Below are 27,870 nucleotides of genomic sequence, written 5' to 3'. Positions count from 1 at the left end.
TAAACTTATTGAAGATTATGAATCATCCCTCCATTTGGATTGGCGCGCTTGAAAGTCCGTTTCCTGTCAGGGGCCCTAATCAATAATGTGCCATGCCCAGGATGATGGGGGGCATCTCAATACTGCACTTCCGCTTCCTTTCCGCTACGATGACAAGGCTTGCTCCTAGGGCGTTTCCATCCGTCCTTCTCCTACCCCGTGTCTTCAGATCAGTGGAGACAACAAAGGGGAGCGGGGGGCTCTGAATGAGAGAGAACACACACAGCTGCTGGAGGATGAAGGAGAAGGGGAGCCCCAACAGGACAGCCTTGGTCTCTGTCCACAGGAAACCCATGCAGGACCCATCAAAGACCTCCGCTAAGTCTACATTCTACCCAACACCACAACTGAGACACTGAGAGGGAGAAGTAACAATTTCCTTTCATGAATTTGAAGTGACCCCGTGAAAACAGCTTTTTACGGGGTTCCCGTGTCGTGGTGGAACCCCGAGGAGCCGGAGTGAAGCTGGACCTTCCTCTTCACTTCCTGTCTGGGCATGCTCGTCATGACAACACCCAAACAGCTGGAGAAAGGAGAAACAGCATGGCTGAAAGTACTGTCTGCCCAGTCCTAGAGAAACACCACATAGACAGACCATACAGTACTAGATGGCGCCACAATAGTAATCATACAGTACATGTCAGAGGTAAAACAACATCTTTACTATAAAAACAGACTGATAGGTAGATAAATGGCATCCATGTTTCCGTTTTTGAAATGTAACATTGTAAGAAGGAAGTCCCAAGTTAGGTTGTATTCATATCATAACATTGACAGGTTCCGAATGTGTGTGTGTGTGTGTGATTTAGATGGGACACAATTGCAGACTCACATTACTTGGAGGATCAATAGTAAAATAAGAACCAGCCATTTTTTTTCCAGGTTCTAGTCCAAGGTGATCCTAATGGTGTATGTGAACATAAACATTGACACAAACAACATAACTGGATCTTTGGCCTGAGTGTTATACATGGCAATGCACATGGTGTTGAGGTTGTTGAGGTGGTGGTGGTGTCTGATTCATGAAACGAATGTGTGCAGAGAGACAGATAGAGAAAGAAGGGGGGCGGGGAGACAGAAAAGGAAAAAGAGAAAGAAATTGAAAGAAAAAGAGGACAAGGAAATACCAGAGTGAGTATGAGTGTACATTTATGCAAGGTTTTCCTTTTCCATTATTATTATTATTTTTTAAACAACAACAACAACTAGAACAATATTTCCACAAAGACCCCATCTTGTATTCCCTGTGGTGGTCTTATAGACTCAGTGGATCCCCTGAATTAGCTTCATTTCATGTCTTTTACATCGACGTCAGTGGCTCTTCTCAAGTCCAGCAGTCCTGAGGGTAAGTGAGTAAGGTGTCTGAACATTTCCAAACGTCTCTGCATTGTTGAACGTTCCTCAAACCCCACGCTCCCCTGAGCTCTTAGGCCTTGGTCAAGGTGAAAGGTCAAGGGGTCAGGTGTTTCCCCTGGACTGACCACAGGCTAGGGCGGGATCCCTCAGGATGACTGACAGCTGGTCAGGCCGGGTGTAAACCAATCAGCAGCAGGTATGTCCCCTATGCTCCGCCCTCTCTGTGTGAGCTCCACACAGGGTCTTGGCCACTAGGGGGCAGAGTGGGACATGGAGTCCACTGAGTTTACACTGGAAGACTGCACCCGGCTGTTGGCAATGGACACTTCTGGGTGCTGGAGAGGGGGTGTGGGCACATAGAGAACAAACAAGATAGAAAGAGAGAGGTCAATCACAAAAGAAGCGCGTTTCTCTGTACATCATTTGTGTAATCAGCATGTGTGTGTGTGTGTGTGTGGTTATGTGTGCGTGTGGTTATTTGTGCGAGTCTGTGTGTAGTTACACGTGTGTGTGTGTCTGTGTGTGTGTGTCTCACGTGTCTCCTGAAGATCCGGTCCAGCAGACTGCGCCGGGGGGGCTCTGGGGGCAGCGACCAGTCCAGGTCTGGGGGCCGGGAACCCTGGGGCCCAAACAGGTTCAAATCACTGAAACACTCCGTCTCTATCATCTACCAGAGGGAGCGAGACAGGGAGAGGGAGAGAGACAGACAGAGAGAGGGGGAGAGAGAGAGAGAGAGAGAGAGAGAGAGAGAGAGAGAGAGAGAGAGAGAGAGAGAGAGAGGGAGGGAGGGGGGAAAGGGTGGGGAATAGGGTGAGGGAGGGAGAAATAAAGAGAATCCCGATGTTTAAAGTACTTCTGAGTTGGTATGTTTTGTCAAACTATATACACACAAATCACAACATATACCTCGTTCTGCCATGGGATAGACACACAGCCTGTAGCAAATTTGGAGTAGAAATCGTTGTCTGTTTGGTCCAGATTGACACCCTTCACCGTGGAGAACTGCTCAATGTCCAACACGTCCTTACAGTACACTGCCCGAGGCTGAGGCGAGGAAGGGGAGGAGGAGTGGGAGGATGGACAGTAGGAGAGAAGAGGAAGGAGGGACAACAGGAGGGAAAGCATCGATGAAGCATTTAAAGAGGGAGACGGGCCAAAAACAATGGAGGAAAAACATGCTCATTCCATAATATGTTTATAATAGTAATAATAATAATAAAGAAGTGGCATTTAACTGACATTCCCTAAATGTAAGAACTGACTGCTGTGTTGCGTTGTATGCAATAACAGAGCAGAGGTCTGTACTACAAACGAAGTTCAATATACCCACAATATATTTTAGTTAGTTGGCTTCACTAAGCTTAACAACAGCCATCACATCAAAGCGGTGTCACAATGGTGGCTATCAACTGAGGGCGTTCCCGTAAAAGGGGCGGTGTTTGCACCATGTGGACAATCGCAAACATGGACTGCATATCTGACCCAGGATGAGCAAACTAGAATATTAAACAAATACGAAGAAATAATACATTACAGGCTAAAAGAAGGCGTCAGGTGGCTGAGCGGTTAGGGAATCGGGCTTATTGATCAGAAGGTTGCTGGTTCGATTCCTGGCTGCGCAATATCCCTTGGGCAAGGCACTTCACCCTACTTCTCTGTGGGGTCCATGTACTTACTGTAAGTCGCTCTGGATAAGAGCGTCTGCTAAACGACTGAATGTAAAAGCAACACCGTTGCTGCTGCCAAAGACTGGAAGGAAAGCCGCCAAAAATGGGCAACTGTGGGAATGCGCAAGTGAATAGGCTTATCGACATCACTGCTGCAGAATCACGGGAAGCAGCAGATCTGACCATTTTAACAACTGTGTATTTCATTACATAATGCGTTGCTCAGATGTGTTCTTATGCCTTGTAAGACAATTTCAGCCTTATTGTTTCAGCCGCACGATGGTGTTCAACAGTCTCGGAAACCAATAAAGAACAAATGTTGAACGTGAATTCAAAGCAGTATTGGCTTAAGGAAATCACACTTGTAAAATTTTAGAAGGTCAAAAGTACAAGGCTTTAGTGTTTAATCAGACTCTGTTTTAAGATGATATTGGTATAAGATACTCGTCACATACATTTACATATGTATTGTGTATATGCAGTATATCCCTTCTGTTCTCTTCGGGTGATTCTGACCCATCAGTCATTGTGACCCACCGTCGTATTGCGACAACTTTACCGCATACAAAAACAAAGTGAAGCATTTTCTTTGAACCGTTGGGCTGTCTCAGACCCCCCACATTGCGAAGGTTCAAAGTAAATCATTGGTATTTGTTTTTGTATCGGGTAAACACAACGATGGTTCGTTCAGAACCTTGGGGTCATGTGACCCGAAGGCAGCACAAGGGATATACACCTTATTTTGCATACATGGCATGTATACACAAGGGTGTGTGTGTGTATGCATATACACCCCCCCCCCCCCCACACACACACACACACACACACACACACACAGGGTATAGTGTAACAGAGCAGGTGTGTGCATGTGGCCCTGCAGGGCCTGACGGCAGGTCCTCACGTCAGGCACAAAGGAGGGGTCCAGGATTCCAGCTTCCAGCCTCTTGAAGTTGATGTTCTTGAAGAAGGGATGGGCCTGCACCCCTGCCACACCCTCCGCCTGACAGCCCAGACGCTGCTTCGGGTCTTTGGTCAGCAACTGGAGTGGGGGGGGAGGGACGGAGGCGAGAAGGGCGGGAGAGGAGAGGGAGGGAAAGAGGAGGAGTGAGGGAGGGAGAGAGGGAGAGGGAGGGATAGAGTGAGGGACAGAGAGGGAGGGAGAAATAAAGAGAGACAGAGAGAGGGGAGGGTGGGAGAGAGGGAGAGGGAGGGATAGAGTGAGGGACAGAGAGGGAGGGAGAAATAAAGAGAGACAGAGAGAGGGGAGGGTGGGAGAGAGGGAGAGCAAGAGCGCGAGAGAGAGAGAGAGAGAGAGAGAGAGAGAGAGAGAGAGAGAGAGAGAGAGAGAGAGAGAGAGAGAGAGAGAGAGAGGAAGGAGAGAGAGCGGGGAGGGATGGAGGGGAGAAGGGCGGGAGAGGAGAGGGAGGGAAAGAGGAGGAGTGAGGGACAGAGGAATGAAGAGAGACAGAGAGAGGGGGGGTGGGAGAGAGGGAGAGCGAGGGAAGGAGAGAGAGCGAGGAGGGATGGAGGGGAAAAGGGCGGGAGAGGAGAGGGAGGTAAAGAGGAGGAGTGAGGGAGGGAGAGAGGTAGAGGGAGGATAGAGTTAGGGACAGAGAGGGAGGGAGAAATAAAGAGAGACAGAGAGAGGGGAGGGTCGGAGAGAGGGAGAGCGAGGAAGGAGAGAGAGCGGGGAGGGATGGAGGGGAGAAAAGAGGGAGGAAAAGAGGAGGAGCGAGGGAGGGAGAGAGGGAGGGGGGAGTGGGAGAGCGTGAGAGACTTTCAATACAACAGATGACCTCGCTCATTCGCAAGTGACACCCCGGATCGGCCAATCAATCGCTCGATCACCGCGTCAGTCCGTCCGTGAGAGCTCCTCACCATCCTACAGATGGCCTTGGTGTCCTCCGTGAACTTCTCGCTGTACTCCTCCTCTTCCTCCTGCACCCTCTTCTCCACCTCCTCCCGCTTCACTCGCTCCTTGCGGGCGCGGAAGGGCGATCGTCCCGCGGTCATCTCGTAGATCAGACAGCCCAGCCCCCACCAGTCGGGGCTCATCCCATAGCGCTCGTTATTGATCACCTCAGGAGCTGCGCGCACGCACACGCACACACACACAACGCACGTGCACGTTCACCATCATTTGTTGATCGTGTGGTGATGTTTTGACGGTGTTTTGAATTCAGGATGTGGTTGATACGTAGCCCGCCCAGGTGTCAAAAGATTGCGTGCAGCAGCGGGGTGTGCATGTTGTGTTGCAGCCGTGTGTTGTGTTGTACCTGTGTGTGTGTGTGTGTGTGTGTGTTGTAGCTGTGTGTGTGTGTTGTGTTGTAGCTGTGTGTGTTTGTGTGTGTATTGTGTTGCAGCTGTGTGTGTGTGTGTGTGTGTGGTAGCTGTGTGTGTGTATCATGACAAGCGGGGGGTGCTTACCCATGTACCCCACCGTTCCCACACGACCTCTAATCAGGTCACTGTCAGGCACTTTGATAGCCAGGCCCAGGTCCGAGATACGGATGTGTCCTGCAGAGTCAGGGGTCAGCGATTAAAACCAAAACACACCCACAAACTGTGTTCCAAGAGATTACAGATACGTTGGAGAAGTGATGCAGTTCGTCGACATGAATCGATAGATATCTCCGGTATCCCTATGAAAGAGGTATCTGGAGAAAGACTGAACTCACCGTTATCATCTAACAGGATATTCTCTGGTTTCAAATCCCTGGAAGAACGGTTCAAAGCCAGGCGTTAGCTGGGCAGTTTGGTGCATCCTCGTAACACAGTATACAGAAGTGCGCACGTGCACACACACACACACACACACACCTGTAGACAATGGCCTCTCTGTGCAGGTGGTGGAGGCCCAGGCAGATCTGGGCAGCATAGAACTGGACCCGGTCCTTCTCAAAGCCCGGAGTGCCCATGTTGTAGATGTGGAACTTCAGATCTCCTCCGTTCATGATGGTCAGGACCAGACACAGAGCATCTTTGGTCTCGTATGCGTAGGCTAAACTGACCTGGGGAGACGAGAGGTAGACGAGAGAGCTGTAGTCCCAGTTCTCGGACTAGACTCTAGAACAGTGCTGAGGCATTCGTTCTCGAGGGACTAGAGCAGTGCGTGAGGCATTCGCTCTGGAAGGACGAGAGACTAAAACACCGCAGACGTATTTGTCCTCGAGAGACTAGACTCTCGAACAGTGCTGGGGTATTGGTTCTAGAAAGACGCTCACAACAAAGCGACTGTTGACCCTCTCCAGGATCTGCTTCTCGTTAAGGGCCATTGCCTCTCCTTTCCTCTTCTTGATCCTCTTCTTCTCCAGCTTCTTACAGGCGTACATCTTCCCCGTGGCTCGAACCTGACACGCACACACCTGGCACGCACGCACACACGCACACACACCACGTCACCATCGTCTTCCTCCTCCTCCTCCCCATCGTGATCATCATCATGAGGACAACAGCGAGATGCCTCACCTCTCCGAAACCTCCCTTGCCCAGCACTCGGTATTGTCTGAAGGTGTCTTTAGTGATCGGTAGTCTAAAACACACACACACACACACACACACACAAAGACAGAAACATGTTGAACCGGGCATCAGACAGAGGACTTCCTAGGATGTCGCTCTCTGCGTCACTGAGCCGAGGGTGTGGGAGTGAGGATGGGCCCGGGCCCAGTGGGAGTGCGTGTGGAGAGCATCCGTCCGGAAAGCCTCACTTTTCCAGCATCTTCCACTGCAGAAAGCGGTCAAAGTGCATGCTGTTCTGGTAGTCGGAGAACGGAGCTCCACTCAGATACTCGTGGAGGGCCCTGGGAACACACACACACACACGCACAGACACACACACCCACAATCAGTAAGGCAGACACAAAGTCCCTGCAAAAACGAGTATTCCTTACAGTAAGTAGGTCCTGTATTTGGTCATTGCTCACAGAGCTACGGTTACTGAGCGCAGATAAGAGGGCGGCTCAGTTGAAGATAAGAGAAGCACTCGGTCACCACACGCACACTGGGTGACCTGCAGTTAACACCAAGCCCTTTTTGAGCTGAGCCAAGATAAAAGTGTGGAACTGTCCTGTCCTGACACCGAGAGGGAGAGAGACACAGAGAGATGGAAGGAGACCGGGGGAAAGAGAGATTGAGAGAAGACAAAGAGAGAGAAAGAACAGAAAGAAAAAGATGGAGAGGACAGAGAGAGAAAGAGACAGACATACAGGTAGAGAGAGAGTAGAGAAAATAGAGAGAGAGAGAGAGAGAGAGAGAGAGAGAGTAGAGAAAATAGAGAGAGAGAGGAGGAGAGAGAGGAGAGGAGAGAGAGAAAGTAAACTCACTTGCAGCAGCCACTGAAGATCTCCTTACAGGGGTTTAGCTCCAGGTTCTCTCTGCACGGCTCAGCGAAAACCACTGCTGCCTCGACACACTCTGAAGACTGCACACACACACACGCGTGAGCAGAGACTAATGGCCAGCTTAACATCATTAGGAGCTTTGGAGCAGGCCCAGGAGAAACTCACGTCTTTAGAGAGGAAAGTAGTGATGATCTGCTCTCCCCTGGTCCGCAGCTTCTCATCCGGGGTCATCTCGTAGTCCTCCTAGAACACAACAGGACAAAATGACCCCCCGGCCTGGCATCAACGCTGCTTGATGAAGGCCGTTTGTGTGCGGGGTATGGAGGGACTGTGGATGCGTATTACGAAAACACCAAGGAGACACAAAGGCGCGTGCACCAACTCGCTCTCCGTCTCACTCTCCAGCTCTCCCTGTCTTTCTTTCCGTCCGTCTCCCTCTCCGTCTCCCGTGTCCCTCCCTCTCTCCCTGTCTTTCTCTCACTCGCGCACACACACGCGCGCGCACGAACATACACTGCTGGTGACTCCATATGTGACCCCATGTTGCCTGGCAACCACACAGCAAACACGGCGGGATTCCAGCAGGTCTTGGAGTGTCACAGTGTGTCACACCGGCGTCACCAGCTTTCCGTTACACACACACCCGCCAACACACACATTCACACACACCCAGGCTTTAAAAAGCACTAGCGTCACTTGTGCTTGTGGCTGCAACAATGTCTCTATAGACCCCAATACCAAAAAACACAAATATGATTTGAACAAAGAGGACAGGGTAGGTAATAATCTGCATTGATTTGTGACTGACTTTGTGTGGTGTGCGTATGTGTGTGTGTTCTATAGCCAAAAGGGCGTCTCCACTTCCTGTGGCTGAACCCTAAGGATAAGAATGATATGGCTTGTTGTGTGTGTGTTGGGGTCAAGTTCCTTCTCAAAGGCTCATAAGCCTGGAAGGTCTGATCTAACAGCCCAGGACTGGTTAACGCTCGCAGAGCACGCACGCGCGCGCACACACACACACACACACACCCTTCCACTGACGTAAGAGGAGCCACAGGGTCCCCTAAGCACATTCCTGCCAACACACACACACACACCAGCTCCATTGTGATTGTGTCTTGTTGATATTTGACTCCCACAAACACACATACTTTCTCACATTTTCAGGTTTTCTGAAAGGGGCATCTCCCTCCCTCCCTCCCTCCCTCCCTCCCTCCCTCCCTCCCTCCCTCCCTCCCTCCCTCCCTCCCTCCCTCCCTCCCTCCCTCCCTCCCTCCCTCCCTCCCTCCCTCCCTCCCTCCCTCCCTCCCTCCCTCCCTCCCTCCCTCACTCACACCCAGGCTCTCTCTCTCTGTCTCACCCAGGCTCTCTCTCTCTGTCTCTTTTGGCTTTTTAGGGTTTAGGGAGGGATGTAAAGTTCACAGAGGTGGAGGGAGGTGGAGTTAGAGAGATGCCTGGATGGAGGTGGAGGGAGGTGGAGTTAGAGAGATGCCTGGATGGAGGTGGAGTTAGAGAGATGCCTGGATGGAGGTGGAGTTAGAGAGATGCCTGGATGGAGGTGGAGTTAGAGAGATGCCTGGAGGGAGGTGGAGTTAGAGAGATGCCTGGATGGAGGTGGAGTTAGAGAGATGCCTGGATGGAGGTGGAGTTAGAGAGATGCCTGGATGGAGGTGGAGTTAGAGAGATGCCTGGATGGAGGTGGAGTTAGAGAGATGCCTGGATGGAGGTGGAGTTAGAGAGATGCCTGGATGGAGGTGGAGGGAGGTGGAGTTAGAGAGATGCCTGGATGGAGGTGGAGGGAGGTGGAGTTAGAGAGATGCCTGGATGGAGGTGGAGTTAGAGAGATGCCTGGATGGAGGTGGAAAGGGAGTGCAGGGGAGGCTCTGCTGACAGTATCACCACTCAAGTTGACGATCACCCAAATAACACCAGCCCCCAAACTGTGTTTTTAGTCTTGATCACAGGGAGTGCCGTGGCCATGTGCACGCGCACTTATGTGGCTGTGTGTGTGTGTGTGTGTGTGCGGGCGAATGGCTGTGCGTGTGTGTGCGGATGTGTACCAAGGCGTCCAGTAGATGAATACATCGCAGTAGCTCCGGCCTGGTCTCGCAGTAGAGGCGAAACAGCAGACTACCAATCGGCTGCTTGTGACACAGACTGACATAGTCCCTCTCTGAGGAAAACACAACACACACACACACGTTAGTGGCGTTAGTGTCGCAGTAGCAGGGTCGCGATTACAAACCACGACAGACACATTTCGCATAGAAGGGTACTCACCGATACTGTGCCCCAGCTGAACACACTGGCTTATGTGAGGGAAGCGAAGAATCTCCTTCCATTTCTTACTCCTCCCCTTCCTCTTCCCTCCTCCACCTAGCGACCAGGAGGGAAGGAGGGAACAAGAGATGGGGGGGGGGGGGGGGAGGAGAGAGTTAGGGGGGAGGGAGATAGGGGGCAGAGGGAAAGAGGGGGGAGAGAGAGGGAGGGAGTCAGGGGAAAGAGAGGGAGAAGGGGGGACGCAAATGTCAGTGACAAGTTTCATCACGGACAGGGCAAAGAAAGTGTGAAAGGGAGATCTACAGGAAGGGAGAGGGATTGTGCGCGCGTGCGTGTGCGCGTGTGTGTGAAAGAAGGAGGGAGGCCCGCGCTTTGTGCTTCCTTGAATGAAATCATAGCCCCAGTGAGCATCATTTCCAGATGACGTCTGACTTCCTCTCGACATCCCTGCTCTCCCTCGCCCCTTTTCTTCCCCCGTGTTTTCCCTTTCTCCCTTCCTCGCAGCACTCACTGGGTCTGTGCGCGAGTATGAACGTCAGGGCAGGGAATACGCTTTGTACAGACAGATTCCTGAGTGAACACAAGGCCAAGCCAGATGCAGATTCCATCCCAATGAATAAGCTTTCAGCATCAGCATCCTGCAGGAGCTAGGGGGAACTGTGTTAGGCCAGGCTAGCACCTCTGCTGACCCCTACCTCCTACCTCCTACCTTCTCTGTCTGTCTGAGTGAGTGAGTGAGTGGCCTGGTGTGTGGACGTAGATTAGATTCGATAGAACTTTATTCATCCCTGATATGAAGGGGAAATTCCAACGTCAAAGCAGCCCCAATAAAATACATATTAGAAGTATGCACAATAATAATACGAGTGTAAGCAGTAAGAATGCAAGTATGCTCAATAAGAAAACAAGCATGCAAAGTGTCAACACAATACAGGCTCACAGGAGGTGAATTCTTTTGTTTTTCACTTTGAATATATTTGCAAAAATGTAAACAAAACTTTTTCACGTTATCATCACGGGGGATTGTTTGTAGAATTTAGAGGAACCATTTGTATTCAGTCCATTTTCGAATACGGCTGTTACATGACACCATGTGGAAAAAATGAAGCGCTGTGAATACTTTCCGGATGCCCTGTGTGGCTGTTACTGAGGTTCTTGTACTCTCAGTCAGAATGGAGTGTAGTGGGTGTGTGGCGTTATCCATGACGGTCAATAGTTTGGCCACCGTTCCCCCTCTCTGTCGCCTCTTTGGCAGTCAGGGCTGGTCCCTAAAACAGAGCCCTCCTAATTCATCTGTCCAGTCCATCGCAATCTTCCGTTCTGACCGCTCACAACTGAATCGAAGATAACGCCAGCCACAGGCGACTGGTAGAACGTGTATAGCATGGACCTGCCCGCTTCAAAGGACCCGAGCCTCCTCAAAAAGCAGGCTCTGACTCTTCTTGTACGCGTTCTGGATGTCACCAGGTCCATTCCAGTGAGCTGGTGTGCGCGCGCGCGCATGTGCGGGCGGGGGCGCGCGTGGCGTAGCGTGTGAGCGGGGCCACAGACAGAGAGACATCTTTAAGTAATAGGCCAGGAATGCTTCCTGCTGGCCCACTGTACGTCACAGCTTCGCTAATCTGCTGCTTGCTGCTGGAACGCATAGCTTTAATGGCCTTCACAGGCTTTTACCAAATCGCCTGAAACCTGACCTGGGATAGACACGGGTCAAACTGGCCTGAATACCCAGTCTCACAGGCACGGTTACCTGGGTGGCTGGTTTAGACCAGGTAAAACAATCTGGGAGAAAGGTTAGAAATGGGGATGTGTTTGAGATAAAAAAAAAAAAAAGACATGAGATCAACTCTAAAAGAAAGGTTGGCATGGTGGCTCAGATCTGGCTTAGAGCCCAGGGGCACCTGGTTTGGGTGAGCAGAGCTCCCACTCCTACTGGTACTAAACCACTGGCCATGGAGTAGAAACGGTGGTTTCATGTAAGGGCTTGACCTGGGGTCAATGGAAACCTGTCGGGCCAGCGAAGTCCTCCACCCAGCCATTCAATTGTTACACAATACCTACTTAGGCACAAACGTGCTCTTCCTCCTTCTGTTCACCCTCCACTTCCCCTATCCTCGCTCCCTCTACATCCCTTTCCTTTTCCGAAGTATCTCTCCTTCCATGATGCCCACTTCTTCCAGTTTCTCTCCCAGATGGTCTCCCTCACAGTCTCTCCCATCTCCCTCACCAACCCGCGGCCACTCCACCGTTCTTTTTTCGTAATCTCTCCTCCGCTCTCCCCGAGTCTTCATCTCCATCTCTCTCTCGTCCACTCTGTGTTTTTCTCTCTCTCTCCTTCCCTCTGTCAGTCGCTCCGTCGTTCTCTTCCCTCCCCGCCTTCCTCCCTCTCTCAAGGACTGTATGTCATCAGTCATCCCCCTCTGAGTCATGACCCCCACTCCCTGTTGCTAGCCAATTGCAGGGCTCCATCCTTGCTCTTGGCAAATCAATGGCCTCTATCCAGGTGGGTTAAGGTCACATGTTTACAGCTTTCGAAGCATTTGCAAGATAGGACTGCCTTTCCTGGGAAACAGCACGGGCGAATGGGACACGTCCTCAGCTGGAACCTTATCTATTACAATTACTATTACTTTACGACTGGTCACATTTGCATGTGCGTGTGTGTGTGTGTTAACAGATTTCCGAATGGCACAGCTTCTCTCAGCTGGTGTATGAGCGTACAGAGGAATACGCCACGGCCATGGTAGACAGCTCAGCCAGGAGGAGCAACGGGGACGGCACGGCAACCGGGGTTATCTGGCAGGCTGGCCCTAACCCTAGTTACCCTATCTGGGTGGAAATGTGAGTAACGAACAGCCAGAACGCTACCCAGAAAGAGCCTGGGGTCTTTGGTTAACATTGTACGAGAGAGCCTCTATCTGGAATGTGGTGGACGGAAGTTTCCAGCGGTGGTCTGCATCTGTTGTCTTCAACCCTGGTCCTCAGGGAAACATTAAAAAAAAAACCTTGCAGGGCAGGGGGCATGAGGACCAGGGTTGAAGACCAGTGGCTTGAATGAGCAGGAGATCTCCAGGCCTGGTGTGTAACTGGAACAGGAAATCCTCCTTGGCCCCCACTGTGTCCAGGTCACATACTGCGCAGCTCTGTTTGACAGAGTTGGGCTGTAAAAGTATGAATACGGTCATAAAAGTCTTACGTAAACTCTCCTTCCCTTCCTGTCTCTCTCTTTGCTCTCTCGCTCACCCTCCTTCTCCATTCAGCATATCTCTCTCTCTCTCTCTCTCTCTCTCTCTCTCTCTCTCTCTCTCTCACACACACACACACACACACACACACAGAAACTTACACAGGGTAATGTGTTCCAGCCTGATACGACTACTCCCTTTGTTTTATGTTTCAGCTTTGCATCTCTGACATCACCAATGTGAGCCAGGCAAAATACTAAAATAATCTCAGAGAGAACTCGGCATTCAACTGTCTGCAGGCTGGGTTGAGGCTGGCATGAGGCCGGAGTAAGGTTGAAACAAAGAGGCTGGGGCTGGGGCGAGGCTGCTCAAGACTAAAGCTGGGGTGAGGCTGCTGAAGAACGAGCCCGGGGTGAGGCTGCTGAAGAAAAAGGCCAGATGAGGCCGCTGTCGAGAGAGACCAAGGTGAACCTGCTTGAAGAGAGAAACTGGGATGAGGCTGCTGAAGAGAGGCTGGGGCGAGGCTGCTGAAGAGAGGCTGGGGTGAGGCTGCCGAAGTGAGAGTCCCCAGCTCATCCTGAGCCGGGTGTGCTGAACGCTCGCGCTGAAAGACATTCAGAGTTGTCAACTGGCGCTCGGAACCCACATCCGTAGCTCACGCTCACAGGTTCACCATCACACACAGAGCCCCCCCCCCCCCCCCCACCTAACCCCCCTCCAGAGGAACACAGAGCCCAAGACAGTAGCACAGACAAACAGCACGTCCGCCAGAGCAACATAGAGTAACACAGAGCTCCATTGAGGAACACGGGGTAACAGAAATGCCCAGAGACTAACATGGAGGAACACGGAGCAACCTGAAAGTACAGCAGGCTTAGACTGGAGCATGAGAATCCCTTACAAAAGGCTCTGCTCCACCTATCTCTGAGGGCCCTATCCCCCAATCGACACCAAGAGTTTTGTGTTAGAATCCTTGTCCAGCTTACTACGAGTTGTACACTGGTGTGCCCAAGCGGAAAAAACCCAAACATTTCATGGGTTTATGAATATAAAATCATTTTAAGTGCACTTCCAACGGTGTGGAAAAAGATCAATATGATGAAAGTGTAATGACATTTTCCACTTGGGTGTACCCCACTAAACCAACTCTGCTATGATTATTAAAATACCACCACAGCCCCGGACTGCTTGTGATGTCACACTATAGGCCAATCCTTGGAAAGAAGTAACATTGAGGACGAGGGATGGCTTGACCATGCAAAAACGGTGTGACCACCAGACCACACAGCTGACAGAACTACTGTGCAGACCTTCCTGGTGACAGTGCCTTGCCTAATGGGGCTCCCTGCAACAAACAAATACCGCCATTCCCAGACCTGCCAAACAGGAACAAAAACACCAAATCTCTTTATGAAAATATAGAACTTTGCATCCAGCGCAAATGATGAAGTAGCTCATGCGCAAGTGTCCGTGCGTGTGCGTGTGTACGTCTTTGTGCCACAGGATGCAGAGAGCCGCTCAGGCCAGATGCAGGAGAAGGGGACTATAGGAGGAAGCATCTCTTTGTTGCTCAGTTCCACTGCTCTGATGTCATCACCACTTGGCTTTCTCTCCGTTTCCCTGCATCGTTAGCTGGACTTCAACACTCCAAAACATTGTTCACCCGCCCCTCGATCCCTAAACCCAACGCCCAACATTCAGACCACTATCTAGGGCCCTACATTGGGTATAAGTGAACACTAATGTAGGCCGGGAAACACCTCCCCCCCCCCCCCACTCCTTGTATGCTAAAGACTGGTATAGCTGGATGAAATGATTGGTTTGTTTCTCACACCTTGTTTTGTGATTGCGTTGGTCGTCATGCTTTATGTTGATAAGGGTCCACACGGGGTGGGTTGTTCTTACAGTTAATAGTCGGGTATTTAAGATAATGTGGACCGTTATTCTGAAGCCAGTCTCCTTGCGTCTTCTTCACCTCTCAACTCAACGTTCAACTCCTACCTCTTGTGGCTCTCTTTGCTCTTTCTCACTCCAATTTACAATAATCATGGTAGAGTTATGATTTTTGAGAGAGATGATTCCTTCATTTTGTAACTTGTAATCCACGCCTGTGTTTTTTTATATGTTTTTTTTTTTTTTATCTTTACTTCGACCATTCTTGGTCTAAGCTTTCGTATTTTTGCTTTCAAATGATGTTTTCCTTGATTAAATAGATTTTCACCAAAAAACTGAACAATTCTTGGCCCGGGAAAAAAACGAATCAAAACAGAGAACAATCCCGGGAAAACCGGGACGGGTGGCAACCCTCGTAGCAACCCTTCTCACCACAGGAAAGACCTATAGCTAAGCTAAGCTCGCTAAGCCTCACCATTGGAAATCCTTAAAGCTAGGCTAGCTGTTAACATCAAGGCCTCTTTACTAGTAGTAATGCTTGTCATGTGCTAGCCTACTTTATGGAGGTCATCAATCACTTATCTGCCAGAGATGACAAAAGCACATACAAACAGCATTCATGCTAACAACAGTCTCTTGTATTTTATGTGGGCCATCTGTAACAACAAGATTATTGACTCCATGCTGAATAACAACACACAGACATTCCTCACGTCAACATCAAGCAGCTCCGTGAATAGAGGAGGAATGGATACAGGAGAGACTGACACAAGAGTAGCAGGTTTGGTCTGTCCACGCAGGAGGTCGATTCTTGTCAACATTGTGTTTATTAATAGTCCGGCCCTCAGGCCGACACTGACTGAGGTGGTCAAACCAGTCTGTGACCTCAGAAGCACTGAGCTGTGACGGTCTTCTCTATACTGGGCTGTGGGGATGTGTGTGTTTGCATATGCCCAGAGGAGCAAGAGAAAGCATGTGACCAGGCAGAGAAAGACATATGTGTGTGTGTGTGTGGGGGGGGGTGGGTGGGTGGGGGGGGGTCCTGTTGAAAATATAGAATGTGACAAAAACATGCTCATCCACCACACGCACAGGCATTACATAAGCGAGCAAGCAGGCACTGTCAGTGCTGAGGGCACATTGGGTCACGCACACACACACACACAGTTTACTCAGCCATAAAACTGCCAGAGAGGGGAACATAGTCCTCCTGACTGTAAGCAGGAAGTTATTGTCCTCGAAAGCCTTTACATGGTCATATGGTCAGGACACGTCTGTTGCCTGATTGGCGTACGCTGCATTTGGGGCAGGGAAAACAGAGGCAGGTTAATAAGTACATTTCTCAGAACAGATGTAAACAACAGTCTGATTGGTTCATCAAACACTGCTAATGCTCCTGTAGTAAGGCACTGCTGTAAAACACTAGGCTGCTGCAAGGTATCCAAAAGAAACACACTAACACTTCACACACAGTCCTAACAGACACCACCAGAATGACCACAAGCCATACACAGAAACACACACAGAGAAACACGCACACACACACACACAAACACACCCACACATGGTCAACTCAGCACACTTGCATGAATCCCGGAAACAAGGTTAAAGTGATAACACTGCCCCTCTCTAGGCTCCCTGCTTCCTGTCCAGCTGTTCTATATTTCCTCTGTCCTGTACACAAACACACACTACACACACTCACTGCTCTATTTGACTGGTCGTACCTCTCTCCCTTCCCAGTCAAATGAGTTGTTTATCAATAGAAGCCAATGAAAGCGACAAATGTTATTGATCTCTGGCATGGAAATAGAGCCATTTGACTTGGAAATACAGACAGAGATGGACAGATGAAGCAGATAGAACAAACAAGACGCAATGCTTGACCTGGGAGGGAAGTGCCTTGCAGACTCCTGCTGTCATTGTTCATTAAAACTCAACATCGTACCAACTACTACTATGTCCAGCCATTCAATCTACCCATCAGTTTATCATTCCACTGACTACAATGTAGAAACATTTAAAATAATTGCTCAACTTTAAAAGGGAAAGCCTTATATTTTTCCGGATATTTCTTAAATAACACATACTAATCTCTTGAAGTCATAGGGATTTATTGTAAAAAACTTAAACAAAAGAACCAAACATGGAAAAAAGGACTATATCTATGAAAAAAGTATGCATTCTGAAAATGTAAAAAATGACAATGGTTTACATGTAAAACATTTAAACAATAGGCTACATAAAATTAACGCTTCACAGCTTCCTAAATTTGAGTTCTGATGTCCGCAATAGTTTCTCGCTTTTGCTTAGCCTACTTTGATCCAGATTTAGGCAAACAATACACAAACTTAAAGGGTTAGCTTCCAAATGAAGTTATTTTAAAAGAATTTTAAGATCATTGATCCACGATCATACATTTTGTAAGATGAAGCAACTGAAGCAGGTCCTGCCGTAGCCAAATGTCACTGAATTACATTTAGTCATATCTGAGGCAATTGAGTAGCTAGCAATTTTAACAATCTTTGCATTTAAAGCTGCTTAGAATCCTGCATTGATTATATAGTGTTCTGGTTACAATGTTAATTTAGGGTAAAAATTACGGCGTTATGAGTGCTTAAGTGGCACCCGCTGTGGTTTGCTAGCTTGTTGCTAGTTTTGTGCTACTAGCCAACTGTTAACTACACAGGCAATTGACTATAGCTAAATCAGCAATATTTGCATTTAAATTAATTACAAATAGTATTGGTAATGTTCTGCTTATAATTGTATTTAACGGTAGAAATAGCAGTGTTATTGATAGATAAAATTAACTTCCTAGGAAGTTTGATATGTAGGCCTATTCATTGTCTTATGGCTGCTAATCTTAACAAATGTGCTTACTAGCTGGCAAAAAAAGCTGGACGCTAGTAACAAACAACTAGCAAATGTAGCAATATTTGCATTGCTTGGTTAAGGGAAGATTCTCGCTTTTTTATGGTAACTTATAATTGTATTATACAGTGGTAATGACTACGCTATGGCTCATTCTAGACCTGTGAGAAAATTCCTGTGAACATTTACATTTATTCATTTAGCAAACGCTTTTATTCGAAGTAAACTGATCAATCAATCACTGCACGGCAAGATTTTCTATATTAGAAAATCTATTTTTGACCTCTGAATATAATGTTCTTTATTCAATTTATGGGTATTCTTTCTATTCTGCAGGACGCCTAAGCAGGAGAGGCTGAAATGTGTGTTCTGCATCTCTTTTCACGGAAGAAATAGCAGTGTTATGGGTGAATGTTTTACAATTCACAAAATTAATAAAAAGTTGTTGAGTGAAGAGATTATATATATATATATATATATATATACAATTATACTATTAGAAATTAATTAAGTGTGAATTTGCACGTGAAATAAAGGTCAATGTATGTACTCTTCATATTTACTTCCTTCCCCTTGCAAATATCTTTTGCAAATTCAACATTCACTTTCACTGTTATGCTGATGACACCCAGCTCTACCTTTCTACCAAACCCTCGTCCACTCTCCCACCCGCCTCCCTTACTGATTGCATCACTGAAATATCTGGTTCACCCAAAACGTCCTCAAATTAAATAGTAATAAAACCGAGGTTCTCCTCATTGGCACCAAAACCGACAGTTTTTCTCTCATTATTGACAACTCCTCCTCATCCGTTTCACCATCCCCCAAGGTTAAGAGTCTGGGTGTCATCCTTGACAGCACACTATCCTTTCAGCCCCATATCAATAACATCACCCAATTTATTATAATTTCTTTATTAAATTAAGAAAGTCAGCTACTGAATTGTTACAGTGAACAACAGAGGGTACAATTTCTGGGGATATTGTAAGGTGTCCTTGCATCAGTTGCAGATGGGTCTGTTTTTTACTTAAATTTACAAATATTTCTGTTAGGGCTGGGCGATACATCAAATATTAGCAATAATATCGCAATCATTTTGACGACGATGTAAAATTTGAAAATATCGTGAATATTGAATATAATAATTTTTCTTTTTGCTGGTCCTTGTGTTGCTTGTGTTTTAAGATCACCATCTGGCTCCTCTGTGTTCACACACACACACACACACACACACACACACACACACACACACACACACACACACACACACACACACACACACACACAGACAGACAGACAGACAGAGCATGGGAGGTCCATTTTGTCAAGTTGCAAGAACCATGTTATGGCAACTGCTTAAATTTGCACTACACATTTTGTGATTTGTAACTCTAGCTGTTCTATTTTAATTGTTTTTGTTGTTTTCTAATGGGGGCAAAAGAAAATCTTGTTTTTATTATTTAAATGCAAACATATCGAGATATATCGAATATTGAAATTTTTGGGACAATATCGAAACATCAATTGTTTTCATATATCGCCAAGCCCCAATGTTATACTTTGTATTTATGTAAATTGCATTGATTAAAAATCATACATTTGTTGCTGCTCAATTACACTTTAAAATACTAGGAGTGAAGTGTACAATGAAATGGGGTTCTCTTCTAAATTTCCCTTAGTGCATGAGGAAATCGTGATAGGCTATGTGGCAGCCTCATATTGTTTAAAAAGTTACATCAATACTGGATTATGACTTGAACTCAAGTTTTTGCTTTTGAAAAAAACCTTTGAAACAAGCTGATTCTAACAACGTTGTCACTGACAGCATCTTAGCTGGAATTTCGATTCAAACAGTACCATCTGCAAACTGAAAGCAAGCCCCCCAAAATGTAAATGTTTTCAGGAAAACTGGCTAATATAACAAGTTTACTAGAAGTGATCACTGTGTGTCAGTAACAACGTTCCTGTCAGAAGGCTATCCACGCTGTAAGTAGAGAAAACCGCCTCGGGTTTATCCAATCGTTCGGATATTGAATTGCTTATGGACAATAAGAGGACTTGATGATCATCATTTGATACCCCTCTTATGGTTAATTGCTTTAATAATCTATTAGTCCCACAACAATAATAGCTCAACAGCGTAAATACAAGGAAAACAAAGTATTAGCTATCTGGTTGGTAGGTAGTACTGTAGCTGCATTACTGCAACACAGCCTGTGCTTTGAAGAACGGATTATCTGCTACAGAAGAATACAACCTAGCAGGCATAATGTACAATTTTCCTCACCTTAAGAAGCGAGCATGTGTTCCGTATTGCTCCAAGATTCAGACCTGACCCCCGGACAGGCATCGCAGGAGCTAACCAGTCGAAGGCCGTACAAAAAAAGAAGAAATCGCGCGTGGGTTCGTAAGATTGTGAATTTGTGACAGTGACTTTTTGTGACTGTGGGCTATGGCTAGCTAGTTAGCCACTGTTAGCTTCACTTTTCACCACAAAAACTTAAATTATATCTAAACTGGGCAACGGAACCTTCCATCCGATACAAGCAACACTTTCGGGCCCAAGACAAACATTTTAAAACCAATATTGTCTATGTAGTGCAAACATTCATGGAGTTTTAAGGGTAGGATAATAGTAACTAAACAATAAATATTGATAGAGATTATATAGATTGTGCCTTGTCAAAGGAAGGCAAACCCAATTACTGTAATTAGACTTTATGTGGACTTTTCCTGTTGTTTTACGGATTTTGTTTGGCAGCCAGAACTTTTTTTTTTACAGTTATTTTTTACAATGCAGCCATCAGACTACCACAAACCTCTCTGTAAAGGTGCTGATGTGGCCTAGGAACAGGGGATAACCCATCAATCTCTTTGTGAGTCTGCCTTTTCCCCAACTCATTATACTAACTTGTAGCTTTGTATTGAGTTGTGTGAAGTGTGTTTTCGAGAATAAAGAGAGTGCACACCATTTTCTAAACTCTCTCTCCTCCTCTCTAAGATGACACTAAGCAACGCTGCCCATATTGATCATCGTCCAATTTACAAACATCAAATATTCATTGGGTTTGTCTGAGATGTCGGACAGAGGAGCAAGCAGGACAGAGAGATGAACTCAACTACTGCAACTCAGCACTCGAGAGATCGAACACTCCTTTCATGTTCAGTCTCTCTATCCCTTACTCGCACTCCCTCCATAGATATCCTTCTATCTACTCTCTCTCAACCATTGTTCACCATCCCTTCTCCATCTCAAATCCTCCCCTCTCTTTAAAATTAATTCCTTATTGTCTCCCGCTTTTTCTCCAGCTTAGTCTGTCTTCCTGTCTCTAACACACACACAGTCTCCCTCTTTCTCTGACCCCATGTCTATCTTTTTTATACTCTCTAACCCCCACCCCCCTTCCTCTGTCTCCAGGCAGACAGAAGCAGTCACTAAGGAAGGCTGTTTTTCTCTCAAGTGCATCCCTCAGTCTCCATTACCACTCCCCTTTTGTCAACCCAATAAACCTCTCCAGCATCATCACAGCCCAGCCCCTACTGAACCTCGAGGGACACACACTCCAGGCTGTGTGTGTGTGGGTGGGTGTGTATCTGCATTCACATGTGTGTGAGTGAGTTTTCACTAACGGGATCTGACAGGTTTTCCTATAGGTGTCAGGAAAACAATCCATGCTGCCAGTAGTCTTGATAAAGGTCTTGTGTCTGCATGTCTGACTGGTTTTATGTGAAAAGTATTTTCTCTTTACTATTTGAAAAGCAGCATAATAAGGCCAGTTGGTGTGTCAGCGTTGGATCTGAAAACATGCTCAGACTTGTACTAGGGTACCATCAAGCTGCTCTTTCTCTTTCCAGAGAAGAAAGGCTTGGGGGACACGAGTCATGCATGCTATTCATGCCAGCTAGTCCTGCTCAATACACCAGCCAGCTAAAGGCACTGCAGGAGTCATGCTAGCGTAGCCGGTGTGTGTCGGTTAAACTCACTCCTCAAGTTTATAACAGGCCACCCGCGTCAACAAAGAGCTAGCTTTTTGTTGGCGTAGCTGGTAGTGGTTGCGGTCGGGAAGTCCAAGGTGGAATGTTCGATCCACAGTGAGGGATGAACATTGGCCCGTATACCTCTGACAGAGCAAGACCACGTATGTTACATTCAGACTGTTGGCATAATACACAACACACGAGGAGTATCAACCGCTACACTAGCTACAGCAGTTATCTGCCAGTTAGCGCTGTGTGTACTGCACCTCATGACCACTGGATGAGCTGTGCTTCTTTAACATCAATTAGTGTACAGTGCCCCTGATGCAGCGTGGGATGACAGTTCTTCTCAGTGGCTTTGGTACCTATATTTCTTAGATCACAGTTGAAATGCTGTCATCTCTGAAGTGCTTGTTCAACCTATTTTAGTAATTTATGCACATCACAACCATAAAAAATTATCATCATTTTAAACAAATTGCCAAATGCTCTAATACATTCATGCAAATGATTTCGGAGCAATGCTGTAAAATAGTCTTGCATTTTCTGTAATCGCATTTGCATAAATAAGATACAACAACTGACCAAAGAGACTAAATTCCAAAGAACATTGTTCCTGTCGTATGCCCGTTTGGGGATTGCTATATCCATGCCGTCAAGCAAACAACCAATGAGGCTCAAGTGTTGGGAATAGTGCCCATGTCCGTGATGCAGCTGGTGATTATAATGTCGTAGCACATTTGCAATGTGCAGGCAGTTTTGACATCAGCAAACACATTCATTTATGTAACAAAATTGACTGATCTATACTGAAAATATCTATATTATATTGTCCTATATGTTCTGTTAGCTACACAGCATTTCATCCATAAAAATAAAAAAAACTTTGAAAGCAACAATTTTAGATAATAACCTTCCAGCTACACCTACTGAAATACATTTTTTACATTATTTCATGTTGAAATACTTATCCAAACAACGTCAATCGCAGGATTCGCAGCACTGCACTCCATTGGATTATAAGAAGGACACCCACAAAATTTGAACTTTTGCAGTGCTCGGTTCTTGAGCTGTTTTGTGGGAAACTAAACCTATTCTAATTTGTACACACACACACATTCCTGGCATTATTAGAGAGATATTATGATCACAGTGTTGGCCAAGAGACACACTTGGGGAGAAGTTTAAGAGATCTATCAATTTGGATGAACATATGGTAAATCTGTTGATCCTAATCAGTGGATTCTTCAATTTACCCCACACTGTCAAAGATACAGCTAGAATATCAACAGCAAAAGAATTCTTCACTTTCAAATGCAGTCGTCAGTGTTTGACCATCTCCAGGATGGTGACGGTGACCTGTGCAGAGGGTGTGGAGCGTGTCGGTGTGGAGCGTGACCAGACTAAACAAGTCTAGCAGCCAGTGCCTACGACCTCGTAATCACACTGTCCAAGTAAATAATAAAATTAAGTTCTTGCATCAGCGGTTTGGGGAAATAGTCCCAGAATGCCTTCTTTCTCCCTCCCTGGTGTATTTTCGAAACAGTCCTTCACCACAAGTCACCAAACAAAGGGCGGCCATAATAGTACAGTAAACCATTATAGTGAACACAGCAAAACCAGGAAGCGTATCTAGTTAAACATAGTTTCTAAGATACTGTACCTCCATGATAGAAGCCTGTGTATATTTGTCTCTCGGTGTGTCCAGGTCTGTCTCTACTTGCTACAGAATATCACCTGACCTTTTCTTTTCCAGTCTGTGGACATGAGTGTCAGTGAGTGTGTGTGTGTGTGTGTGTGTGTTTGAAGGGAGAAGGGTTGAAACATAGGCCAGGCTAATCTGAGTTACAAGAGACAACACATTCATGCTATTTTACATGGATGATATTGAACACTGGGGCCTATTGCACCATACACCTTGAGTTAAAATTTTCTTTCAAGTCTGAGTTAAGGTTTCCTTAAAATAAATTGGTTGCACAAAACACCCTTTGAGTCTTCAAAATCTTTCATTAAATGTTCACTGAAGTATTTAAGGATTTCTCCTTATCTTGGTCTTATACTTATGGAGGTTTGTTAAAGCGTTGCACAAAAGACTTTGCCAACCAAGTGAGGCAAACGACGTAAGGTACCTCTGAATCTTAACCGCAATATGGCCGATTTATGGTAATAAATGAACGTATGGTATTTTCCTTTCATCCACAAACAAATGATTCTCATTCCAGAACGTTCTCCCAACCTTCTGCCTCCATTCTGGAACAATCTGGTTCTAGAACACGAGCTGAACATGATATCCTTAAACTTCCCAGGGTCACTTGGGGCCTCCGCTCTGGCTGACCAGGGTACGAGACCCCTGCCTGGGGAGGAGAGGTGTCTCGGGGCAGGAGAAGTGTGGAGCGGAGTGGGCTGCTCTGGGACTCCCTGGAAGAGAGGCTGGTGTCTAGGCCTCTGAAATGTCAGCCTCTCAGTTCAATTTCCCCTCGCTTCCATCCACCCAAGACTGCCACCAGTGGGTTGTGAATGGGGAAAGTAAGCGCGCGCACAGACAGACACACACAGTAAGAGCAGTTTTTACTGAAGGACGGAACCTACGTCAGCGGGGCTGAGATCAGGTTACAGTCGCTCAGAGGAATTCATCTGCCCTCCGAGCACACACACACACACACACACACACACACACACACACACACATACACTCCTGCATTCACACACAAACACACGTCTCTAACGAAACACCAAGCTCCTTTCCACAGTACAGAGGAAGTGGTCGTTTAAGGAAATCCTTCCGAAAAATGCACGCACGAGTGAAGCTTGGTCTTCATTCCCGAAACATGAGAGACTTCTGGCCCAGATGTTACGTCATTTCACGCAAGTGTTTAAAAGACACATTCAATTGTGGAAGGAGAACCCTCTCATGGAATACATTTTGGGTTCCTTCTTGCTGGATCAATTAGTTTAAACTAAGGTTCTAGCAAGAAGGACTCTTAGAACCTTTTAATGTCGGAGAGATTCCATGGAGGGGGTATAAAACATTGTGCATTCTGGGAGCCCTGCTATGGTGAGGGCAACTGGAGCTGGCATGTGATTTGATAAGAGATGAGCAGGCTAAATGCTGTGAGTGAGTGTGCGTAGGTAGGTGTGTGTGTGTGTGTGTGTGCATTTCACTTCATCATCCATCCAGCTGCATCCACACACAGAGACTGGGAAATGCCAGAGCAGGAAGAGGCGGAGGTTGCCTGACGACAGCACTGTCAACCCGTCATGCAAATGCTCATCAAAACATCGCATTACAGGAAGTATAGTGGATGTGGTACTCAGGTTACTTGGATAGCAGATGAACCACAGTGCAGTACAGCCCCCCCCCGCCCTTCTCTTTCTCCATCCCTCTCTTCCGATCCCCGGCCAGCTCTGCAGACAAGGAATATTGATGGCCTACTCCAACTCATCTTGGCTGAGACACACTCTGTATTTCTGTGATTTCGGAAGTGTGAGAAAGCTGAGGCAAACTGGCGGAGAGGAGAGTAAACTGTCCCTTCCTGTTGTCATTTCTACTAGAAGGCAAAGGCTCTGAGCTCGTGCCTGGCAGAGACACGCTCACATACACAAACAGGAATAAAACAGTTTCTTCGTTCAGTTTCTCTCCCTTTTCCCAGTGATTTACATCAAATAAGCCTGTGCTCGTTTCAGGGCACACACACACAGATAACACAGCATTTATAACGCATTCCAGACACACAGACATTCGCACAACCTTTGACACTCTGGGCAAACAGATAAGACTAATGCTTCAAACCGAGACAGAGGCTACTGTAACATGACAGCTCAGATCAACCTCCATAACGCACAAGCCATCAGTGAGATACAAACCAACCATCCCGGATCATCTGAGACGGTATTTAAATCAGGACTGCTCTTTCTCTCTCTCTGGCTTTTCTTTCTCCCTAGCTCAGCCCATACAGCAACTCATTTTTCTCCCTCAAAACAACAGACCAACCACCAGAGAAGACCCTAGATTACATCACCGACCCCCCCCTCCGCCCCCATCACACACAGACACACCCAGTCAGAGCTCTCATGGGGTCATCTCTCCCCTATGCCCCTCCTGCTCTCTGCCCGACTGCCCGGATAGACATGGAGATGGAGAGGAAGAGAAACAGAGAGAAGGAGACGGACAGGGAGTGAGAGCCAGAGCCCAGCACCACCAGAATGATACCATTTCATTGGGATAAGCGACCACTGGGATGGCTGCAGGAGGAGTGGGATAGCTGTAGGAGGAGTGGGATAACTGCAGGGCCACTGGGATAGCTGCAGGAACACTGGGATAACTGCCAAAGTCAACGACGGACCTAGACTCCATCAAATCGTGCGAGCGTGCGACAGAGGCATGTAACATGTACTGGATACAGTGCAGGCCTGACAAGTAACCCCGTCCTGTCCCCCGCATCAGCCGGCCTGTGGTACACGTTGCATGATGTCATGAAAATGAAACAACAAGTGCGATCTTGGACTCAGGTGTTTCATGGTCCACGCCACTAATTACAGCAGTCCTCAGAGGACTAGCAGTCTGTTCATTAGTGTTCATGAGGCACCCTACCTAACCTGAGCTTCAGGTTGTGAGTGTGTAAGACGATCATATAAGCCAGTAACTCCTCAAGAGACATCCGTTTTTATTCAGCCACTTGCTGATATTGGATTGGATGAGCAAAGCTCCGGGCCTCTAGTGCATGCATATGTTGCCTACAACAGGCCAGAATGTGTTTACAGAAACGGAACAGGGGGCATTTTGCTGCATGGGAAAATAACCATTTTCAATACAGATCACGTCACAGATCTTAGTAAGAATGCCAAGTGATGTATCACTTGCCAGTATCAGCATCGATACATAGGAGAATACGAAGGTTAAGCCCTTGGTGTTCTCTGAGTAAACGTAATAGGCTATGCTCTACTTATTTCCCAAGGCAGACAGATGTACAGCGGATGTGGGAGGCTGATCTTTTTTCTTACAGTACATCAGGAAACCCCGGGCTCACTAGTAGGAGCTAGCTGTCAAACGATGACAAAACATCTACAGGCCTGGGGTTACAAGTGATAGAAAACCTCGCGGTAAGAAACAGGCTACGGTAAACAGTCTTCATGCCTCGAGGGTGCCGTAATAAAAAATTTGACTTGGAATATTACATAAGAAGTTGTGTTAAAAGACCGTAGGCTAATATTTGACTTGATGGTGAAATGTTAGAGCCATTACATTTATAGCGCCTCACTGTTCCAGCACATTACCTGGCATTCCCTCGGAGTCCTCTAGTTGCTAAATAAAATGTCATGACATTTCTCGAGATCCTCTGATCTTTGTCTCAAGGTGAAAACTTACCCTCTCTCGCTTTTAGCAGTACTGTGTTGGCCACTATATTCTCCAGCTCCATCAAAAATCCTGTTAAGAGATGTTTTGTAGATCACACAAACGTCGGTGGAGCAACACCTCCAACCTCACCGCTGGATGTCTTGTCTCTAACTCCTCTAATCCGAATCGGTGTAAATTATATTCATTTCACACTCGCGGTCTACGTACTAGTCATTATAGAATCTGATAAAACACAAACTAGGCATGATTCGTGTTGTGTGCCGAGAGTGCGGCGTTGGAAAGTAATTTCCATTCCAATTCAAAAGAAGGACCCAATGGCATAATGGTGTAGAGGCGCATCAAATACAGATATAATATCTATTTTAAACCCACAATACATCCCAAATCTTATCGAAAAGAATTACATCCTTTAGTAACGCATTCCTAAAAGCGGCTGAAGCGCGGCAGAGATCTGAGTGTTTTCAGCTGCACTGAGGGCTGTTACATGCTTCACGCAAACTGCGTAGTGGGAGGAGCTGGTTGGAGAGAACGCGCATTCTTTGTACTCTTGCGGTCCTGCGGGTCGAAATCCTCCACAAAAGAATATCCACAAGAAGGCGACAGCGTTTAAAGACAAAATGTTGACCGACATCAAAGTTGAATTTTAAAACCAATTATGTGTAGGCTATGTCATGTAGGTATATACAGACTATGATACAACTGCCTATCAACGCTATTTCACCAAATACTATAAGAAAAGCATTGTTTATTGATATTTATTGCGAACCTCTGCATTATTCTTTATTATATGAATTAGCAATATATTTAAATTTACTATATTATAATATTCTGAGCTTTAGGTTACGTTTTGAACTTACATTATTATTATTTCTTTGCGCAGTGAAACACTGCCTGCTTTT

At 46.8% G+C, this 27,870-nt stretch overlaps 1 protein-coding gene across 3 annotated transcripts; it reads right to left on the bottom strand.

Annotated features, from left to right (window-relative positions):
• Positions 1–679: 679 nt before the first annotated feature.
• LOC146219548 (G protein-coupled receptor kinase 5-like) lies at positions 680–27,437 on the bottom strand. 3 transcript variants are annotated; one of them, XM_084694529.1, is made up of 16 exons: positions 26,981–27,437; positions 9,686–9,781; positions 9,466–9,578; positions 7,571–7,648; positions 7,388–7,485; positions 6,773–6,865; positions 6,531–6,594; positions 6,287–6,427; positions 5,883–6,073; positions 5,741–5,778; positions 5,490–5,579; positions 4,941–5,149; positions 3,964–4,101; positions 2,302–2,439; positions 1,931–2,062; positions 680–1,730 (listed from the first exon to the last, which is right to left on the bottom strand). In XM_084694529.1, exons 1-16 carry the CDS (start codon positions 27,030–27,032, stop codon positions 1,647–1,649), a joined length of 1,755 nt encoding a protein of 584 aa, XP_084550655.1. In that variant the 5' UTR covers positions 27,033–27,437; the 3' UTR covers positions 680–1,646. The 3 variants fall into 3 exon arrangements, with proteins under 3 accessions (XP_084550655.1, XP_084550657.1, XP_084550656.1); XM_084694531.1 differs by lacking the exon at positions 26,981–27,437 and adding an exon at positions 19,925–19,940; XM_084694530.1 differs by lacking the exon at positions 26,981–27,437 and adding an exon at positions 14,705–14,981.
• Positions 27,438–27,870: the final 433 nt, after the last annotated feature.

The sequence above is a fragment of the Hypomesus nipponensis genome, chromosome 28 (genome assembly GCF_054491055.1).
Source record: "Hypomesus nipponensis isolate SF chromosome 28, ASM5449105v1, whole genome shotgun sequence".
NCBI lineage: Eukaryota > Metazoa > Chordata > Actinopteri > Osmeriformes > Osmeridae > Hypomesus > Hypomesus nipponensis.
This window is presented reverse-complemented; position numbering and strand designations above follow the sequence as displayed.